At 43.1% G+C, this 21038-nt stretch overlaps 1 protein-coding gene across 11 annotated transcripts in view; it reads left to right on the top strand.

Annotated features, from left to right (window-relative positions):
• LOC308399211 (pleckstrin homology domain-containing family A member 5-like) overlaps positions 1 to 21038 on the top strand; it is a 190036-nt gene that overhangs the window by 146959 nt on the left and 22039 nt on the right. For 7 of the 11 annotated variants that reach the window (XM_080886305.1, XM_080886310.1, XM_080886312.1 and 4 more), the window contains 9 exons: positions 2296 to 2349; positions 8861 to 8941; positions 14773 to 14835; positions 14921 to 15001; positions 15080 to 15232; positions 16628 to 16729; positions 16820 to 16928; positions 17808 to 17851; positions 19682 to 19811. In XM_080886305.1, the coding sequence (XP_080742431.1) occupies positions 2296 to 2349; positions 8861 to 8941; positions 14773 to 14835; positions 14921 to 15001; positions 15080 to 15232; positions 16628 to 16729; positions 16820 to 16928; positions 17808 to 17851; positions 19682 to 19811 (817 nt within the window). The remainder of the gene's footprint in view (positions 1 to 2295; positions 2350 to 8860; positions 8942 to 14772; positions 14836 to 14920; positions 15002 to 15079; positions 15233 to 16627; positions 16730 to 16819; positions 16929 to 17807; positions 17852 to 19681; positions 19812 to 21038) is intronic. The other 4 variants (XM_080886313.1, XM_080886309.1, XM_080886314.1 and 1 more) reach the window with 2 other exon arrangements.

The following is a 21038-nucleotide window of genomic DNA, read 5'->3' as shown; positions in this document are numbered from 1 at the left end:
GACTGCCAGGCCAGCCTGTGTGAGCTATTTACAGGAATAAAGAATAATGCTCAGACTGTTACCTTTACTATTTCACAAAAGCTTAAAAGGTCCATTTCCACAATTTAGACTTTAATTGCAGGAAATGTTATCAAAGAAGTTTCGCAGGAGACGAAGCAAACAAACAAAATCACAAAACAATCATCAAATCACCTGAATACTTATCTGACTAACTCTGAGCTGAGTTTGTTCTTGTCTTTGGTGAGGAGAGCTTGGAGATCGATGAGCACATCCAGATTGTTTTATTTTATTTCTATTTATATAATGTACATAACTCACCCACTTGTATATACTCATTCACTGTATATAGGCTCTTTTTTTCTCTGCACAGAGGAGCGTATCAGGTCACCTTTCACTGCGTGTTACACCTGTATAACTATGCACGGGACAAATAAAGAATCTTGAATCTCAACTAGGCCCAAAGATGCACTTATCCCCATGATAATCACCCAATAGGAAAGCAGCATTCAGTCGAAGTGTGATGTGGTCAATTCAACCATCTAACACGGCAAAAATGAGCTGATGAAAAGACAAAATCCCAAAGTCGATTAATGAGTTCACAGGTTGGACTTCGGTTCCCCCTCTTGCGTCTCTGCGGGGAGTTTAAACGGTGACCTGTTTAGATCCAATGTTCTGAACTGCTCATTGCACAGAAGACTAAAGGAAGAATCTCTTTTACACCCCACATTTATACCTGCTCACCCGTCCTCCACCTTCCTTCACCGGACGTCACATCTTCACATTTTGGTCGTCTAATAAAGTTGTTGACATGTAATCATCCGATGTCCACCCACAACTCGTATATCTGACTTACATGGTTTAACACAAAGTCTAAACTTTAAAATCAGTAAAATCATTTCATTTTCTTTGTTATTCTGAACATAAAGAATTCACGTTTAAACATTCAGGAACATAATCCCTTCATAATTCAAATACAGAGGAATACTTTGTTTTACTTTTTAAAACAAAGTATTTAGTATTTAGCTGTGATGGTCACACGACACGTGCATGACGTGCTGCTTTGAGCCCATCAGTATGTATGTTGTATCTGTCTTCTTTTATGTATTGAAGATCAAGAAGTTATTCCACGCTGCGTGTGGAGATGGCGTGACAGATATTCCACCGTCATGTCGTGAATTTAGTTTGTAGGCCTGAACCTACTGCGGTGCGTGAGCTCAAGTGTTTCAAACTATAAAACTGTGAGGGAGGCGAGTGAGGCCCCAGAATGCAGACTGTGATAAACTAAAGAAGAGTCATTAATTCATCAAGTGTGGGTATCCACAGAAGCTAAAACACACACTAGGGCTGTGGGACACTGGAGTGCTGAAGTGACAGCAGGACAGAACTTAACGCAAGCCGAAGGACAAGCAAAATAAGATGGGAAGTGAAGAACACGGACAGAAAGGGAAGCTAGAACTGACACAGACGTGAACACAACACAAGCAGGATCTGACTAAGAAACTAAACCAGAAAACAATGAAAATGCTAAACTCAGTCTACGAGAGCGATAACAGAGGTTTAAGGAAGAACACATGAAACATTAAACACATCAGGAATGAGCGAAACAAACACGAGAAAGCCACAAACATTTGGAGAGCGGACCCAGGAACGTGACAAAAATAGATATCAGATTATAATATTAATTTAATGACTTATGTGGACAGTTTGCTGAGCGAGTTTGTGTTTGTTCGGTTTAAATCGAGCTCTGCTTCGTTTTCCCTGCTGCAGTTGGTTTGTGCAAGTGTGAACACAGAAATGGCGCTGGGCTGTGGATCAGAACAACCATACCAAGATGCTTTGGAAGACGCTCTCCGTACGGTCCCAGATGAACTCCAGACTGGTGCATTTATGGTGCGAATGTGAACGAAACACCAAGTGATCCAAATTACACGTTTGAGCGAAAAACGTCCGTAGCCAAATATGCTTCGTATTCTCAGTGCAGGAAAGAACTATAGATCACGGCAAATGAACGTAAATGCTTTGTGTTCTCCAACAGTCCAGAACGCAGCACCTTCTTCCTGTGTTTACTTTTGCTGCTGCCGCCCCAGACACATAGGAAGCCATAATGATATTTAGGGACGATTGTACATAAACTGAGGTTAAGATTCAAATTCTTTGCTGTCATTCTCTCTCTCTTCTGTTTTTGTGAACTCTTCCTCTGTAACTTTGTCTTTTCCTTTCCTGCTTTTGCCTCTGTACTAATGTGTCTACCAAACTTTTCCTATTTCTTCTCTCCTTCCTTCTTGGCTACTGAAGACTGATGTTCTCTTCCATCATCTCCAGAGGAACCTTATATACCTGGAAAGTCAGGTGAGCACTCTGCTCCTCTTGTCTTAAATCAAATAAAACATTTTGTGAGTCATGGGAAGATCCAGTTTTCACTTACTGGAAGAGAACATTTGCTTGTTTCCAGAAAATCTTCTGTAAATGTACACACATTTACAATGATCTATTTTATCCTTTATTTCTTTGCGTGTTTATTCAGAATCTTTCATTCTGAAGCTGAAATTGCATTACAAACTTCCTGCAGCATTTGTAGCACTTTTGCCCAATGCTTTGTTCAGTGGGCTAATTTGTAGATAGCTGTTGGGTTCAGTGACGTTAAGTATGTATGAAGTTTGAAGCTCAACTTGCAAAGACTTGAAACTGGTTGCGAATCATATATGAGTATGAAGTCTATATTATAATGCAGCTACTTGTTTGAATCCGCAGTTTGTGAAGCTATAAACACTATAAACACTACACTATAGGGCTGCCACGATTAGTCGACTATCAAAATCGTCGACGACTGATTTAATAGTCGACGCGTCGTTTGAAGCTTTGTAAGATCCCAAAAGACGCAGGAATAAGTAGCAGGATTTAAGAGTGTAATAACGGACTGAAACAGAAGATGGCAGCACTGCATGTACAAGGATGCCAGCTGCCGTTAAACCCAGAAGAAGAAGAAGCTGTGTCCCAGAATTCATAGCGCAGCCCTTGCCACTACCCGATCCGTACCGGAAACCCGATTGGTACCCCGCATGCGCAAATCTTACGTCACTTCCTCTCTTTGCCAACATTGCGACATTCAATATATTTGAATGACACGGTTAGCGCCCAGTTAGCTCCTAGCATTTCTCAACAGCTCTGCCTCCTTTTTGACTGGATAATGGATAATCCGTATCCGCAACAAATTTTTGCTTTTCTCCTCAACAGAGAGCGTTCCCCGATTAAACAACAGCACCGTCAAATAAGAAGAATGGTGCCTAATGACAGAGTTAATAATACTGAATTTGTAATATGTCACGCGAAGATTCATCAGCCAGATGAAGTGTTTACTGGCAATTGACAGTGATAGCGGACATCATCATCACTTTTCCAACAATCCTCTCCACACAGACGAGCATAAACACACTCGACTATCACTAAATCAAATTTAACACACGTTTGTAATGACGCTAATTCAGTTTATAATAGGGTTTATTCGCTCGGTCAGCAGGTGGCGGTATCCTCGTACACTGGGGAGTAAACTGCCATTAAACGAACAGAAGAAGAAGAAAACCCCTGCACATGCGCGGTACGGATCGGGTAGACCCGATTTGTACGGTCCGACTTTGCACATGCGCAGTGAGGATCGGGAGCCCTGATCTGTCACTATCTTTTTACTTTTTTGTTTTTGTCTACATTATATTAAATGTTTCATTATCGGAAACATTTTAAGAGATACTTGTTATTCTTAACATCTTGACAGATACTCTGACCCGTAACTATCGTAAAACGGTTCGACCGGAAGTAGACACCTTTCGCGCATGCGGGGTACGGATCAGGTAGTGACAGTTCTGCTCAGTTGTCAACAATGGCGGCAGCTAGTTAGTTTTAATATTGCTCTTATTAATCTTTTTGGGTCACAAAATAAACGTTTAACATATTTTCAGGCGAGAATGTAGCTGTGTAAACCTCAAATATCTGCTCAGTTTATCAAGACACCACATATTTTCAAAAGCGCTCCGACGTTTTCGGAGACGTCTGTTACCCACTAGCTCGATAGCGAACCGGGGGCTAGGCTAACTAGAGCCGTGAGAACACCGGACTCCCGGCACATCGTTTTCAAACCCACCGCCGTCTTTCACTGCTCAGGTTAAACATGATATATGAGTCACTTAGATAACTTAAAAATGTTATTGTTTGGCTTTTTTAGTATTTGTTCCTGAGTAAATCGGTTTGGCTGAGATTAAAGTTATAGTTTTTACACAGCTGAATAAACATCAAGCAGACAGCTGATTATCAGAAGTGTGAGATGCTCAAGAATTTACTCCGGTGTCCTGTTATAGTTTAGATAGCAAGGAGTTTATTAAACTTCACCGAAACAATCTGCAAATGTCATTAAAATTTAATAAACTATCATCTTGTCTTTATTTTTAGTTAGCACAGACCTTAAACACTTAAAGCTGTAAGCTAATGATAGTTATATAAGAGCAGATGCTGCTGGTGCAATAAGCTGTACGTTTTACGTCCAATGGATGATGATCTGATTAGTGACTAATCGCAAAAATAATCGGTGACTAGTCGACTATCAAAATAATCGTTTGTGGCAGCCCTACTCAGTGTTGGGAAGGTTACTTTTAAAATGTATTCCATTACAGAATACAGAATACATGCCCCAAAATGTATTCTGTAACGTATTCCGTTACGTTACTCAATGACAGTAACGTATTCTGAATACTTTGGATTACTTAATATATTATCATGTTTTTTACAACAACGTGAATGTACTATTGCTGTGTGATTTATTACTATTACTGAAGGTCCGCGACTCCGAACTGTAGTAAAGGGACCTCTGACTAATACGGCGGGGTCCCTGTCGGCTCGTAGCCGAAAAATAGCTTTACTTTGTTGTCTGGGTCAACTTTTCTTGCGAGAGACGGAGAGAGGCGTTGAAAGGCTGCTCCAACGGAACTTATTGTTTCGGAGGAAAACACGAACACGGTGTACAGTCGAGTCTTAATAGCTTACTTACAACTGGGCTCGTCAGGCTCTCTTCTTGGCTGCAGTGGTTATTATTATATTTACATGCTTCCAGCTCCCGTTTTTCCTCGATGACAACTCCTACCTTTCCACTCTCCTTTTTCTCCCTCCTCGCGCTCACAGACCCATAACGTGTATGGCAGTCCATTCTCCCTGCAGCACGGACTACACTGCCCATGATGCTACATTCTTTAGAGCTATGCTTGTAGCATTCTGCCTGTTAGCTTAGCACAACAACAACAACAACAAAAAGGCGCTCTCTCACCCAGGAAACACACAGTCGCAGAGAGAGAGAGCGTCGCCCTGTAACCATGGCAACCGTAACGCTGCCGCCTGGAACAAAGAGCGTAGCTGTCAAACAAAACCCAAACAGTCCTGACCCGCGACAAAATGAAACAAGTACCGCAGTGTAATCCATTTATTTCAACAAAGTAACTGTATTCTGAATACCACCTGTTTAAACGGTAACTGTAACGGAATACAGTTACTCATATTTTGTATTCTAAATACGTAACGGCGGTACATGTATTCCGTTACTCCCCAACACTGGCCCTACTACACTATAAACACTACACTATAAACACTACACTACTGTTAACGTATTCCTTGTAAGAAGCACGTTGTTACTGTGATGCAGTTATGTTGGATTCTCTTTAATTACTTTGATTCCAGATTTCAGTTGGATCTTTAAAAAAAAGTCTGAACCTGTAGTGATATTTATCACCAGGTTGTTTTCATGACCTGCACACACTGGGCTATTTAAGATTGCCAGGACGTTGACATCTCTGAGCACATTCTTCTTCTTCAGCATGCTCATCCTTCTGGGAAAACATAATCTGTTGGCAGTTTGCACATGTCATACCAGGATCAGGCATCGAAATGTGCTGTTTATTTTCAGCCTGTTAGGTAGGACTAGCCTTCCCTCTATTATTGAACAGGACTGCTCAGTACTGAAAAGGTCGTCCTTCTGTGAAAACATAGTCTTTGTGGAAGGGAGTTATTTTCAGTTTTCTTAGTTATTCTCTGCCTTTATCTTTGCCTCACACCACATTTTATACAAGCATAAAGAAAAAAGAAAAGAAAGAGAAGGAAACCACATCAGAGTCTGAATTGTCTACATGACTATTTAACATGAAACTACATGAAATTCTACCTTTAGATAGAAATGTAAAGGGTATAACATCTAATACAGAAGTGAATGGACCCTAGAAAGCTTTATGGGCAGGTGCTTTGCATCGTGGCCTCTAAAAACTCTGATACACTGTGTATAACAGCGGTCCCCAACCCCCGGGCCATGGACCGGTACCGGTCCGTGAGTCGTTTGGTGCCAGGCCGCGAGAGTTGAGGCTTGGTGTGAAACTTATGGTTTTCAGGGTTTCTAGCGGTTTTTATCGTTAACTCTGTTTCCCTGGGTCTTTTCACGTGTGTTATGAATAAATCTTCTTTTTTTGGTACCGGTACTAGTTTTATTTTGCTGTATTTATACGCAACACCTTAAAGGCCGGTCCGTGAAAATATCTGGTCATTAAGTGATGACCTGATGAATCCTGCCTCCCGGCCCTCTGTGTTTATTAAGGTTGCTGTGTTTTTAACATGTTTTAATACTTTGTATCTTGTTCCATTTAATTTGAACAAGCCCCTAAAATCAGTCAGTGTTCACTGTCGGCCTCTCTGTTTTTATTGCCACTGATCATTTCATTAAAGATGAAAGAATTTACAGTTTTTAACTCTCAGTGATGCCGCAGTGTTTGTTTGACTTTGGGAGCTGCATCGTAGTCTGGGCCCAGGCACAGCTGATGACGTCAGACTTACAGACTGGATTGTCGAACATAAACCAGTCCGTGGTGCAAAAAAAATGTTGGGGACTGCTGGTGTATAACATGTCTTTACTTTCATGCTGCTGAAATTCGAAGCAAACTGATGTTCATTGTCTTTGCAAGTTGATATTCATTGTACGGAAATTTTAAAACCCTACACGATATTGCCAAAAGTATTGACACACCAATCGTGGCTCAAGAGTTGGCAGTTTGTCTTTTAATTGGAAGGCTGCCGGTTCGAGTCTCGGCTCCAACAGTCTCAGTCGTTGTGCCCTTGGGCGAGACACTTCACCCGTTGCCTACTGGTGGTGGTCAGAGGGCCCGGTGGCGCCAGTGTCCGGCAGCCTCGCCTCTGTCAGTGCGCCCCAGGGTGGCTGTGCTACAATGTAGCTGCCATCACCAGTGTGTGAATGGGTGGATGACTGTAGTGTAAAGCGCTTTTAGTCCTTAGGGACTAGTAAAGCGCTATTTACCATTTACCCCTCCAAATCATCAAAGTGACTTTCGTGGTCAAAGGTGTGAAGATTAAGCTCACAGGCATGCAGACTATTTGAGAATGGGTTGGTCTAAGGAGCTCAGTGAATTCCATCATGGTACCATATCGTGCCACCAGTGCACCCAGTACAGTTGTGAAATTTCCTTGCTGCTAAATAGTTCTCAGTCAACTGTTAGGGCTATTGGAACAAAGTGAAAAGGATTAGAAATCGCAGAAACTCAGTCACAAAGTAGAGGCTACATAAAATCAAAGAGTAGGGTCAGCGGGTGCAGAAATGACCAGTGTTCTGCAGAATCAGTCACTACAGACCTCCGACCTTCAGATTAGCTGAGGAACAGTGTCTAAAACCTTCATGGAATTGGTTTCCATAGCCGAGTATCTGCATCCAAGCCTTATATCACCGAGTGCAATGTAAAGCATCAGTTGAGTGCTGAATCACACTTTTCCTGGCAGTCCGATGGAGGAGAGCGATATTTGCCTGACTGCATTTACCAGTCGTAAAGTTTGTAAGATGGGGTATATAAGTATATAAGTTGGGATTTTTTTCTTTTTCTTTTTTTTTTTGAGGAGTTCAGCTCCTTTTTCCATTGAAAGCAACTCTTAATGCTTCACCACACCAAAACATTTTGGACAGTTTCATGCTCCCAGCTTTGTGGGATCAGTTTGAGAATTCCAGTTCCACTATAACTGCACAGCAGTGCACAAAGTATGGTCCATAGAGACATTAGTGAGCGAGCTTGTTATGGAAGAGATTAACTGAAGAGTCCTGATCTCAACCTGATAGAACTCTATTGAGATGAAAAAGAGCAGAGACTGCGAGCCGGGCCAAGTCCAACATCAGTGTCTGTCCTCACAAATGCACATCTCAAAGAATGGCCAAAAAATTCCCATAAACACGTTCCTAAACCTCGTGGAAAACCTTCCCAGGAGAACAGAAGCTGGTATAGCTGCAAAGGGAGGGCTGGCATCATATTTAACCCTATGGATTCAGAATAGGAAGTCACTCAAGTTTATATGCCTGTGAGTGCAAGCAAGCAGATACTTTTGGCAACATAGTGTATGTGCATTAAATCTGTGATTAGGTCAATCCTATGGGAGAACTGCAGTACCTCACCTGGGACAAATATCATTTGGTCCTTGGTCATACCTAGAAACCACTGACTCAATGAAGACTTGTTGTTTTTTAATTACATCCAAAAATCCAAAAGCACCTCCTTGGAGAAATATCATAAATATTGCTCTTTGGTTGTATACATGACCTGACATTTCTTTGCAGGTTATTATAGATTTGAGGTGAGAGTTAGGATTGATCAGAAAGGCTTTAGAATAAGATTGGTCAGAGGTGGAGTGACAGAACACTAAACTGTGACAGGTGTGTTTATCCTACTTTTTGTCTTCCAGTTTTGTTTACAAAGCAGTTATTAAACAGTATTTCATCCTCCAGCAACAGTTATAGCTGTGTTATTACATCACTGTATCTTCTTTCTCCACGGCGCTCCGCTAGACGAAGGAGAATGAGCCTCTAATCTTCATGATTCACACTATGATTGAGAACTCTGCACCAAGGCCACAACTCTACCAGCAAGTAAGGTCTTAGGCAGGTTCTGGCTTGAGTCACTGTGCAGGCATCTCTGTTAGGGACGTGTCACACAGTCAACCTTCAGTTTATCTTTACATGCTGGAGCACCAAAGTTGCACGATTTCGTTCAGCAAGTCATTTATTTATTCATTTTTAAAGTGAAAAATCCCCTCTCAACATGAAATATCAAACATTTAGAGGAATATGCATTTATGAAACTATTGCTGCTGATAAATCTTGGTCGTTTGGTTTTCTTATCCAAAGTTTACGTCCAAGTTATTTCTTGCAGAACTCTATATTTTTGAATGAGGGGGAGCAGACTCAAGCCAGATGTTTCCAGTAGTTGTCTATCCACATCATCCCCTCCACTGTTAACCTAGTTATCATGTTTTGGATGCAGTCAGTTCATCTGTCAGTTGTTCCACAGTGATCCTTCCTATGTTTCACCTATTGCAATGTTTGAAGTGTATGTGACGTTCTTTTTGTTTCCTGCACATCTCATTTCACTGCTTTCCTTTCTTTATGCACCTGGAACTGAGCATGATTTGTGGCTGCAATGAGTGTCAGAGCGATGGCGTCTCCCGTCACACAGCAGTGTTTATTGTTGAGGTTTACTTGGGGAATGCTTGACTGGTTTAATGTGTTTGTATTACAGGTTTGTTTTTTTGAAAACTAAAAACTGACATGACATTTCAGGAAACCGTGTCAGATTTCTTTACAAGAATACCAAAGAATCTGTACATGGGTAGAAGCAGAAGGACACAGTTGGTCAATCTCAGGACAGTCGATGTTTTAGGTTGAGTTATAAGCTGGAACTGCTCTATATTGCCAAAAGTCTTCACTAACCCATCCAAACCGCTGAATTCATGTATAATCGTTTTACACAGGCTCATAAGGTCAACCACCAAGGCATGCAGAGTGGTTGCTTTCAGGAGCTCAGTGAAGTCCACTTTAGTACTGTGATAGGATGGGGCCTGGATGATTGAGTGTGCATCGAGACATAGTGCACAGAGGCTGCCAGCTTTCTGCTAAGTCAACCTCCACAGACCTCCAAACTTCAGCTTAGCTAGAGAGCAGAGCGCAGAGAACTTCCTGTGGGTTCCTGTGACCAAGCAGCTGCATTCAAGCACACTGCCGCTGTACTCTAGAGCAGTGGAGATGTGCTCTCTGGAGTGATGAATCATGCTTCTCCATTTGGCAAGCCAATGAACGAGTCTGGGTTTGGTTGTTGTCAGAAGAACTGTACTTGTCTGACTGCATTGTGCCAAGTTTGGTGGAGGGGGGATTATGGCGTGGGGTTATCTCTGTGGACTTGGTTCCACTCTTTAGTCACTCATTAGTAAAAGTAGAATCTCTCGTGATCTGGGAATCACGCTTTTACTCTGCACACAGTTAATGGTACCTTCAAATTTTCCTTGTCACGAGACCACAACATGCTTGATTTGGCACATGCCCTTTTTGATGCACCCCCAAAGGAACTAGTAGCCATTTGCTTGCTACGTGAATTTATAAACCACTGCACTGTGGATCTGCAGTGACAGCAGCAGAGATCATTAGAGCAGGGATGTTTTCAACACACTTGAGCTTTCCCTGAGACCACAGATTGGTAATTTTACATTTCTGTTTATGCACAAACTAAACAAACAGGTAGAAAATGTTAGTCAGTGAGCTTTACAGGTGATGTTAGGTTTTTGTTGTTTTTTAAACTTCTAAGAGACTTCTTAACTTTAAGAGAATTTTTGATTTTCAGTGTGAAGCAGGAGACAGACTCGTGGGCTGTTTCCTGTTGTTACCTAACACACGTCTAAGACATTTATTTGTTAGGCATTTTTTTCTGATCCATTACATAAAGTATCCAGTTAAAATGTGAAGCTGGATCAAATGATCATCAGCCTTTCAGTTACTGTCGCAGTGTGGCTCACACTCCTTCCTTGAAGTCCGCAGCAGTGGAGGACACATTTAGGTAAATGGTACATGGACTGGTTCTACTGGAGCACTAAAATCTACACTACATGGTGATTATGGTGAATCTTAAATCACACAGTAAGTTAGTGAATGAACGCTGTGTTGTGTTGAATAAGATTTGATAGTAAATCTCATGGGGATGTGTTTAGTGAGGACATGTTACAAGCAGTCCATAGACGTCTGCCACAGGAGTCTTTCTCTGAAGGACAGAAAACAAGTCTGTGGCTCTGGTGCGTGTGCTTTAACGCCCAGAGGGTACATTCATCTTTTGTATGCTTTGTAGTAGGGCTGCCACGATTAGTCGACTAGTAATAATAATAATGGATTGGATTTATATAGCGCTTTTCAAGGCACCCAAAGCGCTTTACAATACCACTATTCATTCACTCTCACATTCACACACTGGTGGAGGCAGCTACGGTTGTAGCCACAGCTGACTGTGGCAGACTGACAGAGGCGAGGCTGCCATATCGCGCCATCGGCCCCTCTGGCCAACACCAGTAGGCAAGTAGGGTAAAGTGTCTTGCCCAGGGACACAACGACCAGGACAGAGAGCCCAGGGATCGAACCGGCGACCTTCCGGTTACAGATGCGATTCCCAACCCCCTGAGCCACGGTCACGATTAGTCGACTATCAAAATCGTCGACGACTGATTTAATAGTCGACGCGTCGTTTGAAGCTTTGTAAGATCCCAAAAGACGCAGGAATAAGTAGTAGGATTTAAGAGTGTAATAACGGACTGAAACAGAAGATGGCAGCACTGCATGTACAAGGATGCCAGCTGCCGTTAAACCCCGAAGAAGAAGAAGCTGTGTCTGTATCCCAATTCAGGGTCAGCAGCCTTAAAGTACGCAGCCTCAACGATCCTCGAGGGCCGCGTACTCAAAGACCGCTAAGGCCGGAAGTGCGAGGCTTGTGAAATGGGCGATCTAGCCTCCGTTGCGCTGCCCAGGTTGCCTAGCAACCATGATACTAACAGCTGGAAACGTGTCATACAGCTTTGTTTGACAGAGATGAAGGAGAAAATCTTTTGTTCATTTGTTTGTTTCTACATGAGCTTTGATCATTCTCTGTGAGATTAAGCTCAGCTATTGACCGAAGTATATTTTAAAGTAAAGGCTTTAAAACCAAGTTAGCACAAACGTCACTAATGTCACATGACTTTGCCGACATGTGGCCAACAGGAATGTTTAATGTTCTTCGTTATTAAACATTTGCACATAAATAAGTGACATCATATTCAGTACTTAAAGTTTACTCTTCGGGCGCCCCTCATCCGCCGTTTTTTTCCGGCAAAATTATCCACACCCACCGCCGCGCTATGCATTCTGGGATATGTTGGGCCACGAAGTCTACACCCCCATGTCCTTAAAGTTCAGGGAAATGAAGGACGCATTTGAGGGCCGCATTTCGAGCAGCCTTCGAATTGGGACAGTCTTCGTCACGTCGCGGTGACGTAATCGGCCTTAAAATGCGGCCTTTAAAGCTGCAGACCCTGAATTGGGATACAGCCTGTGTCCCAGAATTCATAGCGCGGCCCTGCTTAGTTTCCAACAATGGCGGCAGCTAGTTAGTTTTAATATTACTCTTATTATTCTTTCTGGGTCACAAAATAAACGTTTAACATATTTTCAGGCGAGAATGTAGCTGTGTAAACCTCAAATATCGGCTCAGTTTATCAGGACACCGCATATTTTCAAAAGCGCTCCGACGTTTTCGGAGACGTCTGTTACCCACTAGCTCGTTAGCTAGGCGGGGGCAAGGCTAACTAGAGCCGTGAGAACACCGGACTCCCGGCAAATCGTTTTCAAACCCACCGCCGTCTTTCACTACTCAGGTTAAACATGATATATGAGTCACTTAGATAACTTAAAAATGTTATTGTTTGGCTTTTTTCAGTATTTTATTTGTTCCTGAGTAAATCGGTTTGGCTGAGATTAAAGTTACAGTTTTTACACAGCTGAATAAACATCAAGCAGACAGCTGATTATCAGAAGTGTGAGATGCTGTTATATTTTAGATAGCAAGGAGTTTATTAAACTTCACCGAAACAATCTGCAAATTTCATTAAAATTTAATAAACTATCATCTTGTCTTTATTTTTAGTTAGCACAGACCTTAAACACTTAAAGCTGTAAGCTAATGATAGTTATATAAGAGCAGATGCTGCTGGTGCAATAAGCTGTAGTTTTACGTCCAATGGATGATGATCTGATTAGTGACTAATCGCAAAAATAATGTGTGACTAGTCGACTATCAAAGTAATCGTTTGTGGCAGCCCTACTTTGTATAGTGAACACCGGTCATTTTCTGGGACAGTTGTTTGGGACTGATTCCAACAAAAAGTTGCCTTAAAAAAAGGTTGACTTGTTTCTTGGTAGAGCACAACCTCATTGCTGCAAATCAGACTAAAGTGTAGGAGGCAATATGTAAGAGTTTGTTTATCAGCATATTATAGTTTGCTGAAGCTACGCTGGCGATGCGTGTTTGTACTTTCTAATGTGATCCACAGCAGCCGTGGTAACATCTGGGTAAGCAGCTTCAAGCAGGATTAGTAAATATCAACAATATCCCATCATCACTGCATCATTTCATGCTCTTGTAATAAACAACAAGTGTAATATGAACAATTTTTGCCCACTGTATTCAGGAAAGACAAATCCTGACACAATAATTTATATCATGTGGGATTAAATTAAACACACAGTCAAAAGTTTGGACATGCTTTCTCATTTCATGTTTTTTTATTTTATTTTCATGAATATTTATATTGCAGATTCTCACTGAAGGCATCAAACTACGGATGAACGCATGTGGAATTATGTAGGAAACAAAGATGTGTGAAATAACATGTTGTATATCTTAGATTCTTCCTGATATCCACCCTTTGATTCCTGCTTCGCTCACTCTTGGCGTCTCCGTGAGCTTCATGAGGTCGTCTCCTGAAATGGTTTCCAACAGTGTTGAAGGAGTTCCCAGAGATGCTGAGCACTTGTTGGTCCGTTGCCTTCACTCTGCGCTCCATCCCAAACCATCTCCACTGGGTTTAGGTCAGGTGACTGTGTACGCCATCCATTCACCTTTTCTGCAGTTGGAACCAAAGATCTCAGATTTAGACTTATCTCTAATCTGAGCTGCTGTTAACTTGTGATTTCTGAGGCTGGTGACTCGGATGAATGAGGGACTCTTGGTCTTCCTTTCCTGGGGCGTCCTCATGTGAGACGGTTTCATCGTAGTCTTGATGTTTTTGCGACTGCACTTGGGGACACATTCAAAGTTTTAGCAATTTTCCAACTGACTGATCTTCAGTTCTTAAAGTAATGATGGCCTGTTGTTTCTCTTTTCTTAGCTGACTGGTTCTTGCCATAATATGAATTCTAACAGTCTGTGTAGCAACCTGACTTCTGCACAACACACCTGATGGTCCCAACCCCATTAAGAAGGCAACAAATTCCACAAACGAACCCTGACAGGCTCACCTGCCGGGTGAAGCCGTTTCCGGTGACAACATCATGAAGCTCGCTGAGAGAAGGCCGAGGGTTTGCCGCGCTGTCAACAAAGCAAAGAGCAGCTACTTACAGAAATCAAAAATATAAAACATAGTTTTTCCTTTGCTACATGAGTCCATATATCTTACTTCATATATCTGATGTCAGTTTGTATCTATAATGTAGAAAGTAGCAAAAATAACGACAACAAATGAGAAGGCGAGTCCAAACTTTTGACTGTTAGTGTATAACAAGTCGAGAAGTAATCCCTGAATGCATTCTGTGACATTTCTTAATATTTTTTGAAAAACTGACCTGGAGCTCTCCGTTGTACCAGATGTGTTGCCCCTTAGTGTCCATCTCTGACTGTTTCTCTTCTTCAGACGAGTTCAGATGACTACAAAGACGGCGCCTTCGTCCAGCGCCCAGAGGAGGCTGACATAGATGTAAGACGGCCGCAGCTCTCAGTGAAATGATTGACACGTTTCAAAGACACGTTTACTGATGGGCATGTTTGTGTGGCTGTGTTAGACCAAGCTGAGCAGACTGTGTGAGCAGGACAAAGCAGTGAGGATGCAGGAGGAGAAACTGCAGCAGCTACACAGAGAGAAGGTACAGCTGTGCACTCTGTGCATGTGTGTTGCTCTCTTTGCGGATATGCAGTAATAATTTTTGTGTGTTGTGTGGCAGCACACTCTGGAGACAGCGCTGCTGTCTGCCAGTCAGGAGCTGAGTGAACAGAGTGACTCCAATGCAGCAGCCACACAGAGCCTGGTCCAACAGAGAGATGTGCTGCAAAATGGGCTGCTCAGCACCTGCAGGGAGCTGTCCCGAGTCAGCACTGTGAGCATGCATGCTCTCACACATCACCACCCGACACGTAGGGACATTTATGCTTGGAAAAGCAGCCACAGTTTTATGGAATAGGACTTGCTACCGAATATTTATTGCGTGTCTCACAGTGGAACATCACCTAGACTCCTTATGGAGAGTAAAAATCAGCTTTTACTGGCGTTACTGTGATACATGCTGGTAAGGTTATTGATTAGCTTTTACTCTTCATTTAATTTCCTTGATAAACACCAGAATATACAAACCCAAATATACATTTCTTTACAACAATAATACTTCTGCACTGCTGTTACAGACGCGTTTCCTGATGATTACAGAGTAAGAAAATGTTTTGTTCTTTGACCAGTCACAGTACTGGGAAAGCCTCCTTTCAACTCCAAGAACACCAGCATGTAGCGCAGCCGAAGCCTTTGTTTCCATAGCGGTGTGGCTTCCACTGTGTTTATGTTTGTGACAGCTTTGATGTGAACAACAGTGAAGGAAACAGAATCAGGTGACAGTTATATATCTGCATTTTAAATCTTTTATTTTGTGTTTTTTTTAATGGTGCATGTTCTAAATATAACAAATAAGCTCCTAAATATGGGCTCAAAATGTGGTCATAAATATTTTGTACTTGTAAAAAAGATTTGTATGTGTAAAAAAGATTTCTAACCACTGATATACCACAACTTTTTCCTTTCAACAGCTACTGAAAGTTAAGGGACCTAGCTGCTATCGGATATTTATATAGAGATCCTCCAGCTTCAAACTGTATCACCCTTCAAGGACCTGCAGTTCAAAAAAGCGCCCCTCCGACAGCCAAACCCATCTGTTCTCTGATTGGATTGTTACATTTGTGATTGACATGACATTGACCAATCAGATGAAAGGAAGAAAAATAGGGTCAAAATTCGTACTTGTAACTTGCAGGGTTTTTTTGGCTAAGTCCACACACAAATTCTTTTTACACATGCAAATCTTTTTTACAAGTACAAAATATTTATGACCACATTTTGAGCCCATACCTAAAGGCTGGATCTACTCTAGCTACACTGTGAGTGGTCACACACTGGATCGGGGCTCTAAGAGATCCATCCTCTAAACCATACCCTGCATATCCTATGCAGCCAGTCTAATGATAGTAGATGGGAATCCACATGATTGTGCAGGAAGTCTTTTCAGGAACAAGCACAAGTTCAGTCTTTGCTCGGCTGCAGATTTCGGGGTCTCTGGTCCTTGTGTCTGTTGGTTTAGGACTGATGTACCGGGGGAACTCACAGAAATGCCACGCAAACCTGACAGACGAGAAAGAGGGCAAAGGTTCCCGAACCTAAAAGAGGAGACACGGGAAAGAAAACCCGCACAGATAAACACAAACCGACTGCTGTTGGTGTCCTGTTTCAGGAGCTAGAGTGCTCCTGGAGGGAGTACGACCTACTGGAAGCAGATGTTACTCTGGCCAAATCCAACCTACTGGAACAGCTGGAGGCCCTTGGCAGCCCACAGGTAGCACGCACACACACACACACTCTCTTACTTTACACGGTGGTTAACTTTGAACAGAATATTTGGATGTGTGTCTCTGTGTGTCTTCAGACAGAGCCTCCAAGTCAGCGGCACATTCAGATCCAGAAAGAGCTGTGGAGGATCCAGGATGTGATGGAGGCGCTGTCCAAGAGCAAACCCCAGCGGAGCACAAATAGCAGTGAGGCCCTCCCTCAGCACCTCCACCATCACATTCTTACGTTCTTGCTTGCATGCGTGTGTCTGATGTCTTGGATACAATTTCAAGGTTCTAAACAGTTCTTGTAAACACGCCACGGTCAGTCTCTTTGAACAAAACCAAATCTTGATCCTGCCGGAGGTTTAAAGAAAAAGCAGCTGCTTCACCACTTTTTGCTTCTGTGTGTCAAAATGTACATTTGATTTGTTTTTGCAGCTTTGCTCGTTGCAGCGTTTCAGTCGTCAGGTCACGGCCTTCGCTTGGTTGTCACTCTTATCTTTTAGAAAGAGCCGTTATAGTCACCGTCGGTTACGTTTGGTGCCCTGTTGTAGTTTCTAGTTTTATGTTTCCATGACAACGTGTCATTACACGGCTCTGCCAACAATACACTGACACACTGTGAGACCCGGTGATGCTGACAGCCTAGCTGCTGTTTTTAATATACACGTAAACATGTTAATATTGTCTTTGCCGTCATTGTTCTCGTGTTGGCATGAAGTGAAATATCTCCGTGCATCCGTGTCCATTTCACACACACAAAGCGTGAAATGGACACGGTGGCCCTGTGTGTGCGTTTTCTGCATAGGGTCCTTGTTATAGACTATTTTTTGTGATTCTGTGATATCGCGTCTTTAGCCTTCTGGTTAAATCTACCCTGTTAATATTCTGCTTTGGCTTGTCAGTAAATCTATGTTGTGTTTTCTGTGCGTTACAAAGTGTTGGATACCTGAAAGATGAATCATCTTGTGAGGAAGATGTAGAACTCCATTTTGCAGCGGCACCTGATGCATTCATGTATCTTCAGTGATCGCAAACTTCTTCACTTCTGTCTCTTTTCTCCAATTTCTGTCTGTTTAATAGGTTTTCTTGGTTCAAAGCCACTCAGCATCCAGCAGAAGAATGAGGTACGGCAGTGTGCACATTACACCCCTGTCACATGATTCTGTTTTAGTTACGTTTGTTTTGACTTCAGAGATTTCTGGCGTCTTTCTAGCCCAACCAAGATGGCTTTGTTTGAGCTCCAGCTGAAGGGTTAGCATGAAGCACGTGGTCAAATTGTTCAGCAGGAGTGTGTGTGATGGCTTTGCTGTCTGTTGTTTCACAGCTGAATAGAGATTGTGTAGCTCAAAGGTTTCGTACTGGACAGGTCGATGTTTGAGTTCAGTGTAGAAATCCGCTCGCTCAGCTGTTTTTGTGGCGTTTCAGGTTTGTCCGTTTCCACAGATACTTTCCATGATGCTGGTGAGATTAGCTTCTTCAGTTACAGCGGTGCCTCGCTATAACACGGTGCACCTTTTGCAGCATTGCTGTTTCGTGGATTTTTTTGTGCACAATTTTGCATGCTTTTTTTTTTTTTACAGCACATTGTGTTCTGTGTCCTGATTGGCTGTAGACAAGTGTCAAGCAATCTTGTGCCGTGTCCCCTGTACAGTACAGAATGTGTTCAGCTTGTCCAATTTACATAAATCTTCGATCAGTAGCAGCGTGACTCCGAAGTGCTGCACTGTATGTTTGTAAGTTTTCTCTGACGAACACGACAATGTCGACGAAACGTCGTCACCTGCAGGTGTGTTTGGTTTCATTCTGTAATACTGGACTTTCTACGAAGGTTTGAACTTTGAGAGTTTAAACAACAGAGAAAAGTGTGAAAATGTTCCTGCCTGTGCGAGAAAAGTTTATAAACTGTGTAGGGACGGGTTTTACAGCCTTAACACATCTATAATAATTGTAAAAACAAAGTTGGCTACTTCACGGATTTCACTTATCGCGGGTTATTTTTAGAACGCAACTCCCACGATGAACGAGGGACCGCGGTCCTGTAGAGTATGCGCTCGATGGCGAGTAGCAGACAGAGTGAACAGGTGTAAAACTAAAAATAAAGTCCTGTCCCGTCTCACGGAACCAGATATTTCACTCTTACCGTAGCTCTTTACATGTCGTTAGGATGCGTGTTTACCGCTAACACTGATATGTTCCATTAATAACATACTTATAGTGTAGTTTGTGTTGTTGTCGTTGTGAATGCACCCATAACAGCAAGTCTCAGAAGAACACATTTGGAGTCAGAGTGATGTTTGAGTATTTCCAGCACAAGCCGAGGTGTCTCCATCCCAGTTTGCAGAAACTGGTCCAGTCAGGCTGAGTGTTCTTGGTGACGAGCAGCATTTGTACAGCATGACAGGAGCGCTGTCCTTTCTTTGAGCCCCGTTGTGTTAACTGTCTACAGGCAGTCACTCAGCCACTCAGTCCTCCCAAGGAGGGCAACAGCGTACCCCCCCGCCCGCCTCTCCCCCAGTACTACGACTCATCAGACCGCCCCCCTCAAGTGCCCCCCCACCACTCGCACCGTGGTGGCCCCATGCCCTCCCACAATTATCGTCCTGAAGACCGCAAAACCGGCACCAGGAATGGAGCACACAGTGTAAGAATCGCTGAACGCGTTCATGCCCCACCCTCTCCCGACCACATCAGCCCCCAACATCCTCAGTTTGCTGTGACTGGCACACTTCAGTACACCGAGCCAATGCACCCGAGCTCCTCATTTCACAGGATTCAGTGTTCTCAGCCATCTCTCGCCTTTTATTTCCAGACCCCATCCTAAAGAATAAATTCATGTGCATCTGTTCCTCAACAAGTTCAAATACATCTAATTCATATCAGTGTTATGTGTGCCTGACTGAACTTGTGTATGAATGTATTCTTATCCTGAGATTTCCTTCCTATTGCACTCAAAGCAAGCTCCAGATTACCGGCTATATAAGAGCGAGCCAGAGCTGACCACGGTGAACGAGGAAGTGGACGAGGCCAACGGTGAAGAGAAGGACAAGGCTGAGACTGAAAGTAAAGACGGCGCATCATCCAAAGGTACATTTATTAATCAGTGTGTGACTCTCAGTGGTAGCCTCATTCTCGCTGCACTGTTTTTACTGTGCTTTAAAGAAGCTGGCGTTTCGTGACGGGGTGTGGCTTGGCTGCAGAGGGGGTGGAGCAGTGGGTTCGGGGCACTGATGTCTGGATTGGGCTGAGCGGGTCCCTCTGGCGGGCTGACCCCTGCAGCCGAGCCACAAGCCACACTTATTATAAAAGTTGCCCGCTGGATTTAACTAAGCAAATAGGTTCGAGCCTCCTGTTGGACAGTTACTGCATGGGCGATTATCAGCTGGCAACAAGTTATTCAACCCCAACTGGTGCAATGAGTTGCTTCACATTTCATAAACAACCATGTCGAAAGATGCATATCGTGGTTGTGGAAAAGATGTTAGTGTGTTTGAGAAGGGTCAAATCATTGGTATGCATCAAGCAGAGAAAACATCCAAGGAGACTGCAGAAACTACGCAAATTGGGTTAAGAACTGTCCGACACATTATTAAAAAGTGGAAGGATAGTGGGGATCCATGGTCTTCGAGGAAGAAGTGTGGTGATTGTGATCGGCAATCAATTAAACGTTTGGTGAAATCAAATCGAAGAAAAACAACAGTAGAACTCAGGGCTATGTTTAATAGTGAATGTAAGAGCATTTCCACCAGCACAATGGGAAGCTCAAGGAATTGGGATTGAACAGCTGTGTAGCCATAATAAAACCAGTAATCAGAGAGGCAAACCGGGAAAAAGGCTTCAGTTTGCTAGCAAGCATAAAGACTGGACTCTGGAGCAATGGAAGAAGGTCATGTGGTCTGATGAGTCCAGACTTACCCTGTTCTAGAGGGATGGGCGCATCGGGGTAAGAGGAGAGGCAGATGGAGTGATGCCCCCGTCATGCCTGGTGCCTACAAGCCTGTGGTCTGGGGTTGCTGCAGTTGGTCAGGTCTAGGTTCAGCAACAGCATGTGCTCCAAGAAGGAGGTCCGCTGACTCCCTGAATGACCAGGTTATCCCATCAATGGGTTTCTTCTTCTCTGATGGCACGGGCATATTTCCAAGGTGACAATGCCAGGATTCATCTGGCTCAAACTGTGAAAGCGTGGCTCTGGGAGCATGAGACATCCTTTTCACACACATTGACTGGCCACCAGAGTCCAGACCTTAACCCCATTAAGACTCTTTGGGATGCTGGAGAAGGCTTTGCACAGCGGTCAGACTCCACCATCATCAG

The sequence above is a fragment of the Rhamphochromis sp. 'chilingali' genome (genome assembly GCF_963969265.1).
Source record: "Rhamphochromis sp. 'chilingali' genome assembly, chromosome: 7".
Taxonomy (NCBI): domain Eukaryota; kingdom Metazoa; phylum Chordata; class Actinopteri; order Cichliformes; family Cichlidae; genus Rhamphochromis; species Rhamphochromis sp. 'chilingali'.
The sequence above is the reverse complement of the archived record's forward strand: the minus strand, read 5'-3'. Positions and strand labels throughout refer to the sequence as shown.